Here is an 18253-nt window from a genome sequence, read left to right on the forward strand (position 1 = left end):
TAATCCTAGTCTAGTAGAATTTGTAACCTCTGACTTTGAGGGTTCTATTAGCAGTGATACTCATCCTAGAGAGGCAGTGAGTGGTGAGATAAGTCAACAGAATTCGGGCGATGTTATATCGCAAGAACCAAATTTATGTTGCACAGGAAGTTGTCCTGATTCACTTCACATACCTCCAGATATGTTATTAGATTCCACGCATGAAATAGCTCCATTTCATAATGATCTGTGTGATGTACATGCTTGTACTAGGCAAAGCTCTAAGCTTCAAAAAGTAGACATAAAAGATGACCAAACCCCTGGTTCATCAAAACTAACTACACAGAGCATGGTCACTGATACTACAGGAAGTTGTCCTGAAGATCTGCGAGAATCACAACTGAGTGACCCAGATATTAGTATTGTGTATCAATGGAAAAAGGAAAATGAAAGACCACCATGGTCCTCTATATACTCATATAGTGAGGCAGTGAAATTTTACTGGTCAAGATGGGATTCCCTTCATCTTAGAGATGAAATATTGTACAGGAAATGGGAAACAGATGATGGTAAATCATGTATTTGGCAAGTGGTTTTACCACTAAAACACAGACCTTTTGTACTAAAACAACTGCATGACAGTTGTACAGGTGGCCATTTAGGAATTAAGAAAACTGTGTCTAAAGTAAGACAGAGATTTTTCTGGTGTGGTTTACGTAGAGATGTCACCTTATGGTGTCGAATGTGCGACTCTTGTGCTGCAGGTAAAAGGCGAGGCAAAGTGCCACATGCCCACCTTGCAGAAATATGGTGCTGGTGCACCGATGGAAAGGATAGCTGTGGATATATTAGGTCCACTACCCCGCAGTAAGAAGGGTAACAAATACCTTCTTGTTGTAGGTGATTATTTCACCAAGTGGGTTGATGCTTTTCCAGTTCCCAATGAAGAAGCTCATTACAATAGCTAAAAAGCTTGTAGAGAGAGTATTTAGTGTATTTGGAGTGCCAATGCAACTCCACACAGATAGGGGAACTAATTTTGAGTCACATTTATTTAAGGAAATGTGTCAGATTATGGGTATAGATAAGACTAGAACTACAGCTTATCGTCCCCAATCTGACGGAATGATAGAAAGAGCCAATCAAACAATTGAAAACATGCTAAGAAACTTTGTTTCAAATAATCAAACCGATTGGGATGAGTATATTCCTATGCTGATGATGGCATACAGGTCCTCTGAGCATGAAGCCACAGGATTTAGTCCTTGTACACTGATGCTGGGAAGGGAGATAAGTCTTCCAGTAGATCTGTGTTATGGCAGTCCTATGAAAGAGAATTATACAAATCATACATCAGAGTACACTAGGAATCTGTTAAATCACTTACTAAAAGTACATGAAGTGGCTAGACAAAACTTGAATTTGTCCCACACCAGAATGAAGAAACAGTATGACAGTAAAAGTAAACAATCTACACATTGTAGAGGTGACTTAGTCTGGTTATATAATCCAGCTAGGCATGTAGGTAAATGCCAGAAATTACAAAATTTATGGCATGGACCATATACCGTGACTGAAGTTCTAAATGATGTCATATACCGTATTCAAGAGACACCTCGGTCAAAGCCTAAGGTAGTCCATCATGATCATTTAAAACCCTACCAAGGTAACACAGCAAAACACTGGTTGAAAAAAAAAAAAAATGTTGAGTTGAACAATGTTCATGTTCTTGGTTGTGTTTGAAGTTTTGTATGAATAAACATGTTGTTATATAAAACAGTAATTACAACTTAATATAATTACAATTACCTGAAGCAGGTGTTGAATACATGCTATTGAAGTTCAAATGAATTTGATTTGAAATATTATGTGAAGGAATTACTTCACAGTTAATTGACAAAGTATCAATTCTCATGCAAATTATATGCTGAATTGTTAACACAATATTGTACTTGTGTTACAGATACTAATATGTTGTTGTATTAAAATGATAATTGACAAAACTTGATTTTGTCGAAAGCTATAATATGGAAATGATATCCATTTAAATAAAGTACATGAATAAAAAGTATGTACTCCTTACAATGTAAGAAAATTCCTATGTCTTAAGGAATATTGAGTTCATCTTCATCATCTTCCAGATGAAACTCAAATGCACATTGTGCCCATTAAAGACGTTTACAAAGATGGACCATGCCAGGCGACATCTCCTAGAACAACATTCCATGCTCGGATACATGTGTCCGGTCTGCCAGCGCACATTCAACAGACCCAATGCCAGCCATGAGGGTTGCCGTAATGGTGTTAAGCCAAATAATTTAATTCTTTATTGCCGCCAGACGGGAAAACAAGGGATGGAGGCGACTGCCTTACTGGATGATTTTAGGAGGAGGATACCTTCTCTGGTGGAGAAAGTGAACGAGGAACTTCCACCACATCAGCCATCCAGAGGACCTATGCAGGGTGCACCATCAGCGAAGCGGGCCAGACATGATGACCTCCAGGACATCCTTGAGGACCTTCCAGATGAGCTAGCCTTCCTGGTTAATGGGGACACCGAAGCGGTATCGCAGTATGTATCAGTGCCAGAGAGCCCTAGAACCTGTGAGGCAGCAACATTGAAGACCACTGATGTCACCGGTGATGATGGCCGTATTATATTAGATATAGGTGGTACTAAATTCACAACCTCCAGGGCTACCCTGAATATGGTAAGCGGATGTTTTTTCACCGATATGTTGTTACCAAGTATTACCAATTATTTTGTTGATAGGGACCCTTTACATTTTAGAACAATTTTGAATTTTCTACGGTATGGAGGGAATATCAGGCCTGTACTTCTCCCTGACACAGTTAAGGAGTTAGTAGAATTAGAGATAGAATCAGAATATTATAGATTGTACAACTTGGGGGTTAGGATCAGGGAGAAGCTAGAAATGTTACATTAGATACAATAGGTACATGTTGTCCATATTTTTTGGGAATTTTAGAGTTAGGAGTTAGGCAGTAATATCTGGGATGGTCGGGGGATCTTATAGTATATGGAACAGGTTTAAACCACATTGTAAAGTACTTAATTATTCTAATCAACTTACAATACCTGTTACTAAATAAATTATTGATTTTTCATGTTTTTCATAATTACTATCAGGAATAGACAGATCCTATAAACTGTATTATTGTCATTGTTATTCAGTTTATAATATAGTTGTCATTGTTACTTATTGTTGCTAAATAATATCTTAAGAATCAATGTTTTTATTGATACTCATACATATTTGAAATGTATGCCAATGTTATTGTTGAATGAGAATTGAAGTGGTCAAAGTAATAATTTCTTTGCATAAATTAAATAACTTCAATTTCTTTATGTCCATCATTATTTGACATTCATAATTATATTGTTGATGTAATACTATTAATATTCTCTGTCAATTTTCAAGCATTTAATGTTATGTGTTTGAAAGGTATTGTAATGTAATCAAGTTTTACCATAGACTTATCTGATGTACATCTAACATGTTGTCATTTTAAATGTAAATGCTACGGCATATTTTCTCCATTGTTGTAATTTATCATTTTTATTTGGAGACCAAATATTGACTAGGAGGAGGGCAGTGTTACGAAAATATGTATCTGCGTTATCTAGGTCAGATTATTGCAATCAGCTGTGTCAGTTACGATTGCCGTTTAAATGTATTATTTATAAATCTTTAGCTCTATTTAGTAGAATAATATACCTGAGATAACTTTATCTTATAATCGTAATAGTCGTTAACACATATTTACATCTATGTATCCAGTAATGCTGTCAGTAGTAATTTAATACGTCCTCTCCTGGGCGCTGACATCTTTGTTTATCATTTTGTAATACAATATATATATAGATAGATACGTAGGCCCTCATTGGTTATTTGTCTCCGTCAGTTTTTATGTCGCGTTACGTCATTGGTCGGTCCGTCGCTACGCTGGATCCTCGATGCGCATGTGTGTATCGAGGCTCCAGCGAGTTCGAGTTTTCCTCCATCCATCCATCTGTGAAGCTGGTATTTCCGTAGCTCCAGATCCAAGGTAACTTTACCATACTGGAAACTCCAAATTTATTTATTTAATTGTTTATTTATTATTCAACGGCACCAGGCACGTTAATAAAACCGATGATTTATATCGGAAACGTTTTTATTATTAAGTTATAAAATATTATTAGTGCGTCTGCTAGGGGTTGCCCCGAGTAGCCCCGAGGAGAGCCCCGAGCTCTGCCCCAATCAGGTGCCCCGAATTGGGGTGACGTAGCCCCAAACATTCTTGGGGAAAGCCCCGACCAGTGAGGTTAGTGATGATTGTTTGTAAAATCATTAACTTATCATATTTGTATTAATTTTATATATGATTTAATAAATGTGAGGTTAAATTTATTACAACTCTTTGTTGTTCATTTGCGGGATCCGTCTACCTGGGACGAGGAAACTACTTTGTTTACAAACCGAATGTTTACTTTCCTCCTCCCAGAACGACATATCTTATTCGAACTCTTATTATTGTCTGCGGCGCCTCAATAGGTCTTTTTAGACCCCTATTACGCAGCAATACTTATATACAAAGACACAGTGTGGTAAAACGTTTCATTCTCCCATTTCTAGTGGAGGTTTCACCTCCAAGTGAGCTGGAACTGCGAGCCAGACAAATCAATCCAGCGAAACAACACTACCCATTTGAAAACATCGTACTTGAAGGCGGTGGTAGCAAGGGCGGTGCATATTGTGGGGTAATTCGTGTGAGTAACCCATCTGGCGATTTATCTCAGACCCTGAGGTGTATTGTAATATGTTTTCATTCTTTGATTGGTTCAAAATATTCATGTGTATTCTATTGGATCTTGATGAAGACTAAGTCTCAAGCGACCTATTATAATCGCCATCAGTTTGTGCCGTGCGTCCATAAACAATTTACCTTTGCGACTTCTTATCCAAAACAGCGCATGCAAATTCAATGAAATACTTTACAAACATTCAAAGGCAACTCAAAGATCAGGTGACCATTAAGGCCCACGTACCCCTTGTAATGTATCTTTAAATTCCGGTTATTAGGAAAAACATTTTTATATCTAATACTGAATACATTCTGTTCAGTCGGTCTTTACTGTCGAATAAAAATATTTTTTGCGTATCTATTCTTCATAATTTCAGGAAAACGACAATGGATTATTTAAGCTTGTTAGATATGTTTTATAAATTGTGTTTTTGCTATCAGTGGGCTCCAATTTGAAATAAAATGTAATCGTTTTTTTCTTCAGTTTTTTAAACTGAGGTTGAAATTTTCTAAGAAGATCAGAACAAATCACCTAACATAAACTGAATGATAATTATGTATTTAATAATTATCATTTATTTCATAGGTTTTGGAAGAGATTGGCTTATATCCCCAAATCAAACGTTTCTCAGGAACCAGTGCCGGGGCAATTACTGCTGCATTGCTTGCCGCGGGTTATAATTCATATGAGATTGAGAAATTCATGAAGAATGACATCTCCATGAATTTAATGTTAGGTCTGTATCATCTTGTGGTAATTTAGACAATGATACCTACACTCTGATAAAAGGACATAAGGATTTAATATCATGTTGATATTTAAATGTTTTTTCTTTTGAACAAATGCATTTGGATTTTTTAATATTTGTTTTGTGTTTAATTGAATTTGTCCGGTTAAATGAAATATGATTTTTTGTGTGTGTTTTGTTCTTTAATTCATTTTCTGTAAAGTTAAATGTTTCCCTTACAGTCTTCTCACTGAATACAGAAAGGATCATAACTAATGACATATATATTCTCCTCAGACGGATCATTTGCTTGGAGAATGGCCACATATATACCTCGACTCATCAGTGGGTACGGCCTCAGTGGTGCGTCACAGTTTAACAAATGGTTGGGCGAGAAGCTCCGAGAAAAAGCAGGCAGTGCCGATGTAACATTTGAGCAAGTGAGTGATATACATGGAAATGTTTATAAAATAATTACAAGACTATATGGGGCTATATGTTGTTGTTATAATATATTTTTTGATAGCTATACGGCGCCTTATTTTACAAACCAGGCATTAATCGTTTAGCATTGAAGGTAGATACGGTATTCATCCTGTGTTACGGTGGTTCGATACAGTTAGGCTAAACACATTTCCCCTCATTTAATTTTCTTTAAAATTTACTCACTGAAAGATTGGTTGATAAACTGTTTATTAAGGCTTTTATTTGAAATTAGACTGAGCGGTTTTGGAAATATTGTACTCTCAAAAACCCTACTTTACCGTCTGTTTTTCTCAAAATACAATTTTACACACATATTTCCAAAGCTTGGTATTGACTGAAATATTACAAACAACAATTTTTTTATCTTTAATATGTAAGTTTATATGGCTATCAATGTCGTCTCCACTCTTAAAAATACAATAATTGTGAATTTTTTACGCGAATGCGTAAAAATGAGACCTAAAAAGTGCCATTTTGAAATTTTTGCATTTGAATTTCAGCTTCAATACATAATTTCAAAAAATTGTTTTGTATAATTTTCTTTATTTTTTGTCAACATAATTAGACAGTTGGTTGGGTTACGATAAAAGAATTTATAAAAAAAATGACCGCGGAATTTTGGAGTAATTAGCCTTTCTATACCCCTTCCCCCAAAATATTACTTTCTTCACAATTATGTTATTAGACCGAAATCGAGGGGTAATATTTCTATAAAGTGCAACTTATATATTAAACATTATAAAGTGTAATAGTCTGATAATATGAATTGTTATAACTGTTAATTTTACGTCACGATGCCACCGATTTGATGCCATACAAAGCTAAGAAATGGCACAAATAAGCCATTATTTTGCTTGGATATAACATCTGAAAAATAATTATGAAAAATTCCGTGTAAGGATTCCACTTCAATTACCTTTTAGACAATCCATGATTTTATATTCTAGCGTAAAAACATTTTATCAAAATCTATCTTTCCATCGTCTAAATATCTTAGTAGTGGGGGAGGAGAAATAGGTTCCCATGTACTTCTCTGGAAGTTTTCCGAAACATGTTTTTTAGGACCGGTATGATGTCTAGTTTTATTTTATGCTTGTTGCCATTGACAACTAATGTCCTATGGGGGTCATATGGCGGCCATCTTGGATTTCAGTTATCAAAAATGGCCAAAATGACACATTGGCATATATGCACATAGATAGAGAACCAGACAACAATCAGAGGCAAATAAACACATATTTTTAATATGATTGAAACATGCTGAATACGATTAAATCATAATTATGACGTTACGTCTTTTCATTTTTGTGAAATGACGGGAAAACAATGAATTTTCCAGCTTTTTTTCCCTTAAAAAATCGATAAATATCATAATTTTTATCACAAGTAAAATATTGATTACAATTACATTTTTTTAACAACCAGGGTCATGTAAGAATGTGCCAGGTTTATTGGTGAAGGAAAGGCGGAGTTCCCGGAGTAAAAAACATCGCCAACAGTCAATACCTGGCAACTGCCCCACATGGGATTCGCACATGCGACCCGGAGGTGGAGGGCTTGTGGTAATATGTCGAGACATTATACCAATCGGCCATCGCGGCCCAATTACAACTAGAACGTGGTTAGCAATAATAGTAATAATCCACTCTCTTATAGTGAACAACTGGAAAACATATTTTTTTTTACAAATTATCGGCTCGTGCCAGAACGAAACGTAGTACTGTGTTCGAATTATCATCCTTGATTTTTTTTTGTCCTGAAGACACGATGGTATAGCACAGCTCATTACCACAAAACTTTCGGTCTCGCGGCTGTTCCTTTGGTTTTCATCAAGCTGCTGCAGGTTGGCGTAGGATTTCAGCACTCCAGGAAAATAAATGTCCACGTCTATTTCGACGATGCCCTCATGCTCCACCTAGTCTAGGAATCGTTGGAGCGAAACGCACGTCTGGTCCTGAAACGTTTGTTCAGAGTCGATTTCATTCCGTCCAGAGAGAAGTCCTAGGTTTTCTTCTCAGGACTTTGTGTTCCTGGGAAACCGTTTCAACACCGTTTGGGGCCCTTCCATCTTTGGAGAAGTTCCGAGAAGGCCAGATATCTTGCTCTGACCTACTTTTGACTGGTCTTTCGTCGACTGCCATTGCAAGTCGGGAGATTGGTCTGGGGATCAGGTCTCCCAGCACATCAACGTGCAGTAGATAAGGGTTATTCGGTTGGCTCTGCAGGCTTTTCAGAAGATTTTACATTCCAAGGTGGTTTGTGAAACTACGGATAACTCTACAGTTGTCGCGTATCTGAAGAGAAAGGGTGGGGGCAAAGTCACACGCCCTTTGTGCCCTCGCCATTCGTGTTCTTCTCTTTTGTCAGGAAATGCGGTTAACTCTCTCAGTCAAGCATCTTCCAGACAGGTTGAATGTTCTGGCGGATACTCTTTCCAGGCGCCGCAAGTCGGTTGTGACAGAAAGGCAGCTAAATCCCCCGATCTTCGTTGTCCACTTTTGTCTCTCCGGTGCCAGAACAAATGACTTGGGCTGTGGACGCTCTGTATCTGGATTGGGAGGGGATACGTGCTTATGCATTCCCTCCAGTCAACCGGGTGGGCAGGGTTCTAATAGAATTGTCGGGAGCATCATTTTCCCCTCCTTCTGATAGCGTCCCTGTGACCGAGACAATACTGGTTTCCGGTGCTCTTGTCGTTTCTGTTGGTGGATATTCCTCTGGTTTTCCCACTCAGAACCAATCTCCTGCGCCAGCCTCGGTCCCGGAAGATCCATTTACGAGCGTGGAAGCTATCTCAGGAGGCCTCGCTCAGTCAGGCTTTTCATAAGACGTGTCAGCTCGCACCGCCCGATCAATAAGGTCTTCCTCACCTGCCGACTACCAATCATGGAAGATCGTCTGTAATTGATGTATCGACAGGAAGATTGATCAGATCAAGGCCTCTGTCCAGCTGATTGTAGATTCCCTTCTCTATTTGTTTAGGGAACGCAAAACTTGCCTCTGGTACTATTACAGGCTATCGCATGGCTATTTCCAGTGTACTGTATTTTCATGGTACACCAGAGTTAGGGTCTTCCAACTCTTTGTCTGCCTTGATTAGGGGGTTCAGTCTGGACAGGCCTAGGGTCCGGCAGTTAGCTCCACAGTGGAGTCTAGCACTTGTGTTACTGAAAGGGGTTCCTTATGAGCCTTTGTTGTCGGTCTTCATTAAGGTTTTTACTTTTGACTTCCTGTTTGCTCTTGCCTCAGGCCGTGGAATGAGTGATATCCATCTATTCACTTTTCGTGCTTCATTGGGCCAGATATAGCTCTGTTACCCTACTAACTGATCCTGCCTTTTTGGTAAAGATTCACAATCTCTATCAAGTCGAAGGAGAATGATCAGCTGCTTTGTCACAATCGGATGCTTAGGTTTTCCCTTGATAAAACAAGGGGGCGATGTACTATTCTTGCCCATTAAACAGGGTCAGCAGGATTTCTCCTCCCAGTACATCTTCAGATGGATATGTCAGGCGATCAGGATTGCTTCTGAGCAGTCTAATTATCAATCTTGGGCGAAATGCAAGGATATCGCCCATGAGGTTAGAGCCCTTGCGGCTTCTTTGGCTATCCATAATGGGTCATTGTTCCAGGACATCATGTCAGCTGCCTTTTCTCGCTTGGTCAGACTACTTTCACTGTTTCTACCTCCGGTCCCTGTCCTTTCATTCTAATGGATTGTTTTCCTAGGATCCCGTTGTTGCGGCCCAGTCTGTGACTGTTCCTCCTCAGAAGATATTATATGTATTTGTAGTTTTTAACTTTTGCGAGCAGGCATCGCAACGGTACAAACTTTTTCTGGGGAGGTATATCCAAAATTAGAGGAGAATAATTCGAACCCAGTTATTTTCACTAATAAGAAATAAATTATTATGGTTATTGGGAACTGCCTGAATTATGGATAAAACATGTGAGCTAGCCTTTGGATGTTTACTGGATCCGGGAATAAGTTTTTTGTTGTTGAAATTATTGGGGAGAGGGTTGGGGGTCATCTCGCTTCTTCTGCTAAAAACCATAAATCTATCCTTTTATAACGCAAATGTGTTTGACAGAATATTTGGAGATTTAATTCATTGATTTTGTTTTTCATTTTTTTTCTTCTGCATTTTCTTTTCGGTGGAGAGGGGGGTGTCCCTCTCTTTTTCCCCAACTCACTCATGTAATAAGGGTTAGTGCAATGAATAAATTTGATAAATTGTTCGGGGGGGGGATGCCCTCTCTTTTTCCGACCTCATTGATGCAATCTATCTTTTTATAGAACACATATGTTTACACAAGGGTTAGTGCAATTCGAAATGACTGTTACAAACTGATTTGTCCATCTTTTTTTTTACTTGTGATAAAAATTATGACATTTATCGAATTTTTAGGGAAAAAAAAACTGAAAATTTCATTGTTTTCCTGTCATTTCAAAAAAATGAGAAGACGTAACATCATTTAATCGTATTCAGCATGTTTCAATCATATAAAAAAATGTGTTTATTTGCGTATTCAGCATGTTTCAATCATATAAAAAAAATGTGTTTATTTGCGTATTCAGCATGTTTCAATCATATCAAAAAATGTGTTTATTTGCATCTGATTGTTTTCTGGTTCTCTATCTATGCATATATATGCCAATGTGTCATTTTGGCCATTTTTCATAACTGAAATCCAAGATGGCCACCATGTGACCCCCATGGGACTTTAGTTGTCAACGGCAACAAGCATAAAATGAGACTAGACATCATACCGGTCCTAAAAAATCATGTTTAGAAAAATTGCCAGAGTGGTACATGGGAACCTATTTCTCCTCCCCACTATAGCTTCAATAGTCGTTTGAGTAAAATATTCAAGCATAAATTTGAATTTGGCGTCAAAATTGTAGTCATGAAAAGCGTCTACGTGACAACGATCGAAATCGAAATTGTTAACTTCAACTTGATCACAAAAATGTCGATAAAATCGATGTAATCATACACAAGTGTATGTCTTTGTTTGTTTTTTGAGGAGATATCTGCATATCTAATAAATATAGATATATATTTATTATCCGAAGTAAACTAAAACAGATTTTTAGATCCTCAAGATTACCTGTACTGCAAGTGTACGCCTAAGAAAAACATTTCTTATTCTGAATTTTCGATCTAGGTTCAGCTGATTACTGTAGGCAGGAAAATATTTAGTCTAGGCCTACATGTACATGTTTAGTTTCTATATCACAGATATAATACTTTTGTTGACACTAGCTTACATGTGCTTTTTCGTAAGATAGTATTTGATCAACTGAATCAGAGTACTTCCATGCATTTTCTCAAAACCGGAAATACATGCATCACCTACAGTGTAATTACAGTAGGTATGTCTTATCGTACATGTAATAAAGTAAATAAAGGCTTGTGTCCCGAACATGTTAGTGCTTATTGAAGATCATATTAGCTAAACATGATACATGTAGATATCTACATACGCAATATTCATGAAATATACTGGCTTGTACAAATTTAACGAAAAGCAGGGGTGAGGCGATGGAGAGATGAAAATATTTCTGTATCTGTAGTTTTATACTATAAAATTACTCGGCAAAATTGGAATATCTTGATTTAATTATGCATCTCCCTTAAACACATGTATATTAATATAAGTGTCACATATTCACAGTTAACCGGAGTTGAACAGAAAATTTTTTGTATGAGTTATGTAATTTGTTTCTCAAAAGTCTCATTGTTATACTAGCCTAGCCAAATTCAAAGATCTGACAATATAAGTTTTTCTAGTTTGTCGAAACTAGGTCCTACACCTACCGTACAAACTTTGATTTTCACCCGGTATCAAGCTTTCGGCAAACCGAACTAAGAACAATATCGACAAATACACCGTTTATCGACTATATTATCCTGATTTTAACTTTAAAAGGTAAGATATCGTTAGACGGATTACAAAGATGCTTTTCTTCATATTAGTAGTGCAAAGGAGTTTTCATATGCAGTCATTGACCCGAGGAGGTCCGAACGAACAGCGCATTCGATCCCTGTTCGGAACGTCCTTAAATAACATTAATGATAAAAACCTAGAAAATGTTTGTTAGTGGTTCTAACAACGACGCTGTATAAAGTTTTACATGTTCATGATTTGAAACAGCTTTACAAAATCAGCGGAAAAGAACTCTAAATTGTGGTTACCAATGTCAACAACATGGTCGAAGAATACTGTCACCCGAAAACCACACCGGATATGCCTGTTAGACTTGCAGTGCGCATGTCAATGGCAATTCCAGGTACAGAATCACTTTGCATGCCAAGTAGATATTGTTTCATTAGATAAATTTCCTGGTGATAAGTAGAAAGTAATGAAAGACTTTTTAAGTTTTATTGTTAGATGAAATAACAGAAACAGTTTAAAAAAGAACTATCATCCAATTAGTTCTGAAGTATTATAATCAAAGTTGTGTTTGAGGACAATAATAGAAGCATTTTTGAATTGACGTTTGATTTCAGTAATTAAGTTTGCAAATTATTATTGTTATATATACTAAATGTGAGAAAAGAGAACTAAAACACACAGATATGTATTTCCGAAATTAAGTTAAAACCCATGAAATTAAAATGAGAAAATGAGGAATTTTATTTCATTATATGACATTAATGACTATGTTATTCGGACTATTTCACTCGGACTATTTTTATAACAGGCTTGTTCCAGATAGTGACACACAGACCGGCCTTTCATTTATCCCAGGATATTTACATTGACGGAGGAACACTTTGTAACTATCCCATACACTGTTTCGATGGTAAGTTTGGTGACCAATAAAGAGAATAGAACACTTATACAAACAAAACCTTACTTATGGTAAGCAGCCTACTGTAAAATATGGTGAATATTTTAACGCAGTCAAATTTTAGTGCAAATGCGAAAAATGTAAAAATTTATGCTTTATTAGCACAGACATAAGTTCGCTCAATGCGAAGGAACAATACCGGAAACAACCTATTATACAATGTGACGCTGGCTACAAATATTCACGCTTAAAAATGACCCCTAAAAAGGTACGTCTACTGTAATCTAGAATGGTGTTGGTTGGAAATTGGTGATTTTGTCAAAAATACAGCTTTAATATCTGCTATGTGTGCCCTTTATAACACTTTGGCTAATCTTAGTAAAATTCTCGCCCGCATAAGTCTGCCGTTTAATTATTATTGTTATAAAGGTCTTAATTAAGACAATAGAATGAGATAATTTTATCACTTTTACTTTCTGAGGTTGGTGGTTGTCTATGAAACCGGAAGACGCTTTTATTCGGCGCATGAAAGACCTTGATCAACTCCCTATAACACTGAGTAATGAGAATAGGTTTGGAAGGCGTTCTGACAAAACCTTAGGGATTCAGGTGGTGAGTACGAAAGACGGCTGTGTATCCTAATTTATTTAGGCATTCACCCCTGCCGACGCATTTGGACTCTTCAAAATCAAAGACTGGACCATTTCATTACGAAATTTCAGGGGTGAGAGAGTAGAGAAATTGTCCTGTTGATATTCCAATTTGATTGTATCTTGATGAGAGTGCAATCTACAGCTGGGGTCCAGAGAGCGTCTCCTGTAAAGCGAGCGCGTTTGTGGTTTGATAATTATGGTAGCGGAAAGTTGACGTACTTTGATCAGTGGTAAATCATAATAGTGACCACAAGATTCATTTATCAACAAAGAAACTCGATCTGTATCATTACTTTCCTAACAAGTCTGGGGAAAAACGTATGATTTATCTAGTTACAATGGCACAGGTTTTATTGAACCGTAACTCTTCGTTATATTTGTATAATCGAATTCTCTGAGATACAAGGATTACTTGGAATTATTAACCCTGAAATTAACATTAAAATATTTCAGTACTCCGAGACCGAAACCGATACCTATAGATTCTACCTAGAGAAACGTGCACCTTTACATGTAAAACCAGACTCCGCATTAAGCAGGCAAGTTAAATATGTTTACAGTACCCAATGTATTCACTGTTTTGATTAAGACATCTCGAAATAGTTTCAATAGTATGACTTTTACTGTCTGCAGTTAATAGTGGTTTTTTTTAATATATTGTCGCTTTTGAAGACGGGAATATGATGATTTCCATGAGAAAGTGTCAATATGAGTCTGCACTATTGAATACCGTTTTCATCACCTACCTTGATTATATAATATAATTAATGATATGGACTCGTAGTAATTATATCAGTATGCGGAATATCTCAGTAGTATTTTGGCTGGTTTTTAAATTAAGGTTTAATTCTACTGAGTATATTACGTTTTTAGGAAACGGAGAGCGGAAAAGCAGGCTAAGACAAGGGAACGGAAGCGTGTAGCAGCCGCGGCCAAACGTTTCTTTCCGGTAAGAGGATGGATTTCATTTGAATTAAGACACACATTTTAGAGGAAACAAAATCTATTGTAAAATGTAAATCATGAAACAAACATTGATAAAAACGTGAGATTAAGACATTCCCGTGGTTGAGTTGTACATTGTTTTATTTATCAGTATGAGTCTATACTATTAAAAACCGTTCTCATCACTCGCCTTATGATTGTATGTTTGGATATTATATAACCAATTCACTATTTTAGATTTTAGAAAAGTATGATGCAAATATGGATGGACAAATCTCCGAAACGGAATTTGAAAAAAATATATGCAAGTAAGGATGATAAAACATATTTTCATGATCATTATATCTCCTGTCAATATCAAGATAATGCATTGCATGCATGTATCAATGAAGCATTTAGTACAATTTTTAAGTATAAACAATAAAGATTAATTTGAGTTTATATAAATAATGTATACGTTAATTCCGATTGGTTGGTTTCCGTATATGAAAGGGGAAATGGCACATCTAGAAATACCTTTGTTGTGTACTTTCTTAAACATAGTCACTAAGTATACAATTACTTACTAAAATGTTATTCATGAAAGCATTGTTGTAAGCATATTTATAGAAATTTATTCATTTCCATTAAAACACATCAAAGATAACGTTGCGATTTGTTTTCATGAAAGTGCAATTTTCTAAGATATGAAACAATTTTTCTTGGAAAGGATCAATTTTCTGACGAGGACAAACAGATCTTGTTTGGGAAACTGTTCAATCCACCTCGAAGGCAGTATTTACAAGTCTGGACGAAAACGGCGATGGACAAAAACGTAGGTTTTATATTTATCGTCGGTTTCACGACTCTTACAGAGTCATAGTGTAATGCCCCAGAATCTACACACAATATTGTCAAATCGTACTACAAAAGTTCTCACGTGAACTCTCTCCAAAATTTGATAAATCCCAATCTGGTAGATTAAGACGTTGTAACAGTTAAAAATGTCATCGTCAAAAAACGGTTGTCGTCTTGAATATTCTCATTTTTTGGTTATTTCAACATTATTTGTTTACATATAATTTGAACTGTCGGGTCTGTTGAATCTATTCATTCTTCTATTTCCAATATTGAGTAGCCTTATAATCACTGAGTCAGTCCAAAATGACCAAACACCGTAATCATGTAGTTGAATTTTAATTAGCCAGTGTCACTGACATCACTTATGGGACTAAGAAGAACTTGTTTTGACATTAGCATATATAATTTACGAGCCATAGAAGTACAATTTACTAGCATGGCAAAATAAATGTGCAAAAAAATTTTCTTAAGGTTTTGTATGTTCTTCGCAAATTCTTAAATGGTATGTTAGTTGAACTCCCAACTTTGTGATGTTATCGAAAAAACAGAAGACGCTCAGGTCTTTGAACACTTGATCTTTGTAATTTTCTTAATACATAGACAATATTTCTACATGAGGATTTCACGTGGTATACATGAAATTCAAATGAAGAAATCTTGCCTGAATACGAGTGATTTTGTAGTTGTTTTATGGTTGCTTATTGTATTAGTATTTGTTTCCTCACTAGGTGACATTTGCAGAAATTGTACGATACATAGAACAGAAAGGTCTGTCGGCCAATCAGATATTCCTGGGACACAGGCGTCAGGAGGTGAATGGATTCGTGTCATACCTCTCCTCAGTATTCAACGCCATAATGCTTAATATGAAACAGTTATACATGCAGGTACTGACAAATCATTAACGACATTATTTAAAACTTGAATATTCTTCTTCTGCCTATTTCTTCAACAAACGATTTAGGCTTTGATTTCCTGAGGAAATAAGGATTAGTTGAGATCAAAATATAATTAATACATGTATGTGAACAATTTTAGATGTTCTCGAATGTGGTCAAAGAGTGATTGTATGATACTAATTTCTAAAACTGGCCATCTGAATAGTAATTTTTGAAGGCATCATAAAAATTGCATTTCAAATTAATTTGAAGCATAATTATACAGGAGAGAAGAATGAAATAGGCAGCATGAGTCTTTAATTTGAGTAATTTTCTTGTTACTTCGTCCGTTTATAAGTATGAATTGATGTGAAAATGTTGGTTACACAACCAATAAGTAGTGACATGTTACTATATATGTACTAATATATTACCACTGCTGCATGTAACCATTGGGTCATTATTTAGGTCCAATGCCAGAATTCGAAACGTTACATAAACATCTAATGGCTGCAGAAGAAAATTTAAATTCTTTCGGTACAATTTGGCCATCGATCTCAATAGCTTTAGAAATATTTATCTTTGCATATTGTCTTAGCAAATACAATTGTTCATACTTCATCATCAATTTACCATAATATCATCTTAAAAGCCTTTCCATTTACGATGTTTTACAGGCGGCTGACCTTGAACGAACTGTTGGTATAAATACAGGACATATTGAAACTACAGATTTTGACCTTTCAGAAGAAGACGTAAATTTTCTGGTGGAGGTATTGTGTCTCAGTACCATTCAAAGCAAATGTTTATACATTTAGATACATGACTGACACGATATACGTAGTTGGACATACCTAAAGGCTTGGTCATACTTGCGCGAATAGCTTACCATAACGTACTGGGATGCTAACGTACCCCAGCGTAGCATAGCCTACAAAACATACATTAACGGACTTTTACTTATCTGAGCGTATAGACTAACACACCTCTGCCCTAATTTAACCCACGATTTTACCTAGCGTGATTTTAAAATTTTAACATGCAAAAAATTGTGGTACGCTAATCATTTGATATAAGCTTAGCGTCTTGTACCTAACGTGAAATAATGTACCTTTGATAATGTACCTTTGAGTACCTGAACGTATTGATAAGGGTGCCGTAACGTATCGATAACGTAGCATCGTCGTCGGCCTCAACCCACATCAACGATACGTTAAAATACGCTAAGGTACATTATAATACGATGAGTCACGTTGTGTTAGCTACATGCTACATCCGTAAATACACATAGATGTAGGATGTGATACGCTAATTAGATACGCTTTGCCGCGCTAGCTCCTAGACTGAGATAGGTTACGGTAACTTGGTGTACGCTAGGTTACGCTACGTTATACATTTTGTAAATTGATGGGTGTTATTCGTCGTAAATCTAGGTTGGGGTATATTGTGCTATGTAAAAATCAATTTAGAAATTGTTCTTACTGCAGGGTTTTTGTTCTTAAGATTATAAAAACGCACTTCATTGGATTTAAGAACCAATTTTAAGTTCCCAATAAGCCTCATACCACACCCTTTAAAAAAGACCGAATTTTTTATTATATTAATCAATAATTTTTTCTTATTTTATTTTCAATTTTTAATTTTACAAAATAAACTTACCATTTCATCATTTTCACAAATAGCCTTTAATGAATTTATCGATATGTCGATTTAAAACAAACCACACTGAAAATCAAAGTTATTTTCCCTATTCAAAACGATTTTATTTCTTTCCGTTTTCCGTATCAGAAAAAAAATAAATGTAACATTTTTGAAAGTTGGCTTCTCAAGCTGGCGAAAATAAATGTCGAGCGTATTGCAAGTGAATCCATGTAGACATACCCGTTCTAGTCTCAAAAAAGGTACCGGAACATGCACTAGCGTATCACAACGTATGACAACCTAGATCAATGTACAATGTAGTGTGTCACTGCGTGTTAAAGGGTACCTCATGATCAATTTACTTCTACCACTAATTACCTAACTCCTAAAATAAGCGTATTAAAGCTATGACAGCGAATTCGAACCTACATTAGCGTATTTCTACCTAGTATTAGGGATACGCATACCGATGTGTACGTATTGGAAGGGGAGCGA

General features: G+C 36.2%; 1 protein-coding gene across 1 annotated transcript; it reads left to right on the forward strand.

The window, feature by feature from the left end:
- The first annotated feature begins 4625 nt into the window (after positions 1–4625).
- Positions 4626–14166, forward strand: LOC138312466 (uncharacterized). Its single transcript, XM_069253329.1, has 8 exons — positions 4626–4753; positions 5375–5525; positions 5814–5956; positions 12162–12297; positions 12712–12813; positions 13283–13413; positions 13908–13993; positions 14127–14166. The coding sequence occupies exons 4-8, from the start codon at positions 12216–12218 to the stop codon at positions 14164–14166; spliced, it is 441 nt and encodes a 146-aa protein (XP_069109430.1). The 5' UTR covers positions 4626–4753; positions 5375–5525; positions 5814–5956; positions 12162–12215.
- Positions 14167–18253: the final 4087 nt, after the last annotated feature.

The sequence above is a fragment of the Argopecten irradians genome, unplaced genomic scaffold, assembly GCF_041381155.1.
Source record: "Argopecten irradians isolate NY unplaced genomic scaffold, Ai_NY scaffold_0329, whole genome shotgun sequence".
NCBI lineage: Eukaryota > Metazoa > Mollusca > Bivalvia > Pectinida > Pectinidae > Argopecten > Argopecten irradians.

Excerpts from the sequence above, each read along its gene's own strand:
- LOC138312466 (XM_069253329.1), top strand. The coding sequence starts at position 12,216 with ATGGTCGAAGAATACTGTCACCCGAAAACCACACCGGATATGCCTGTT. Across the intron at positions 12,298-12,711 it reads CATGTCAATGGCAATTCCAG|GCTTGTTCCAGATAGTGACA; the intron begins GTACAGAATCAC and ends TTTTTATAACAG. Across the intron at positions 12,814-13,282 it reads TCCCATACACTGTTTCGATG|GTTGGTGGTTGTCTATGAAA; the intron begins GTAAGTTTGGTG and ends TTACTTTCTGAG.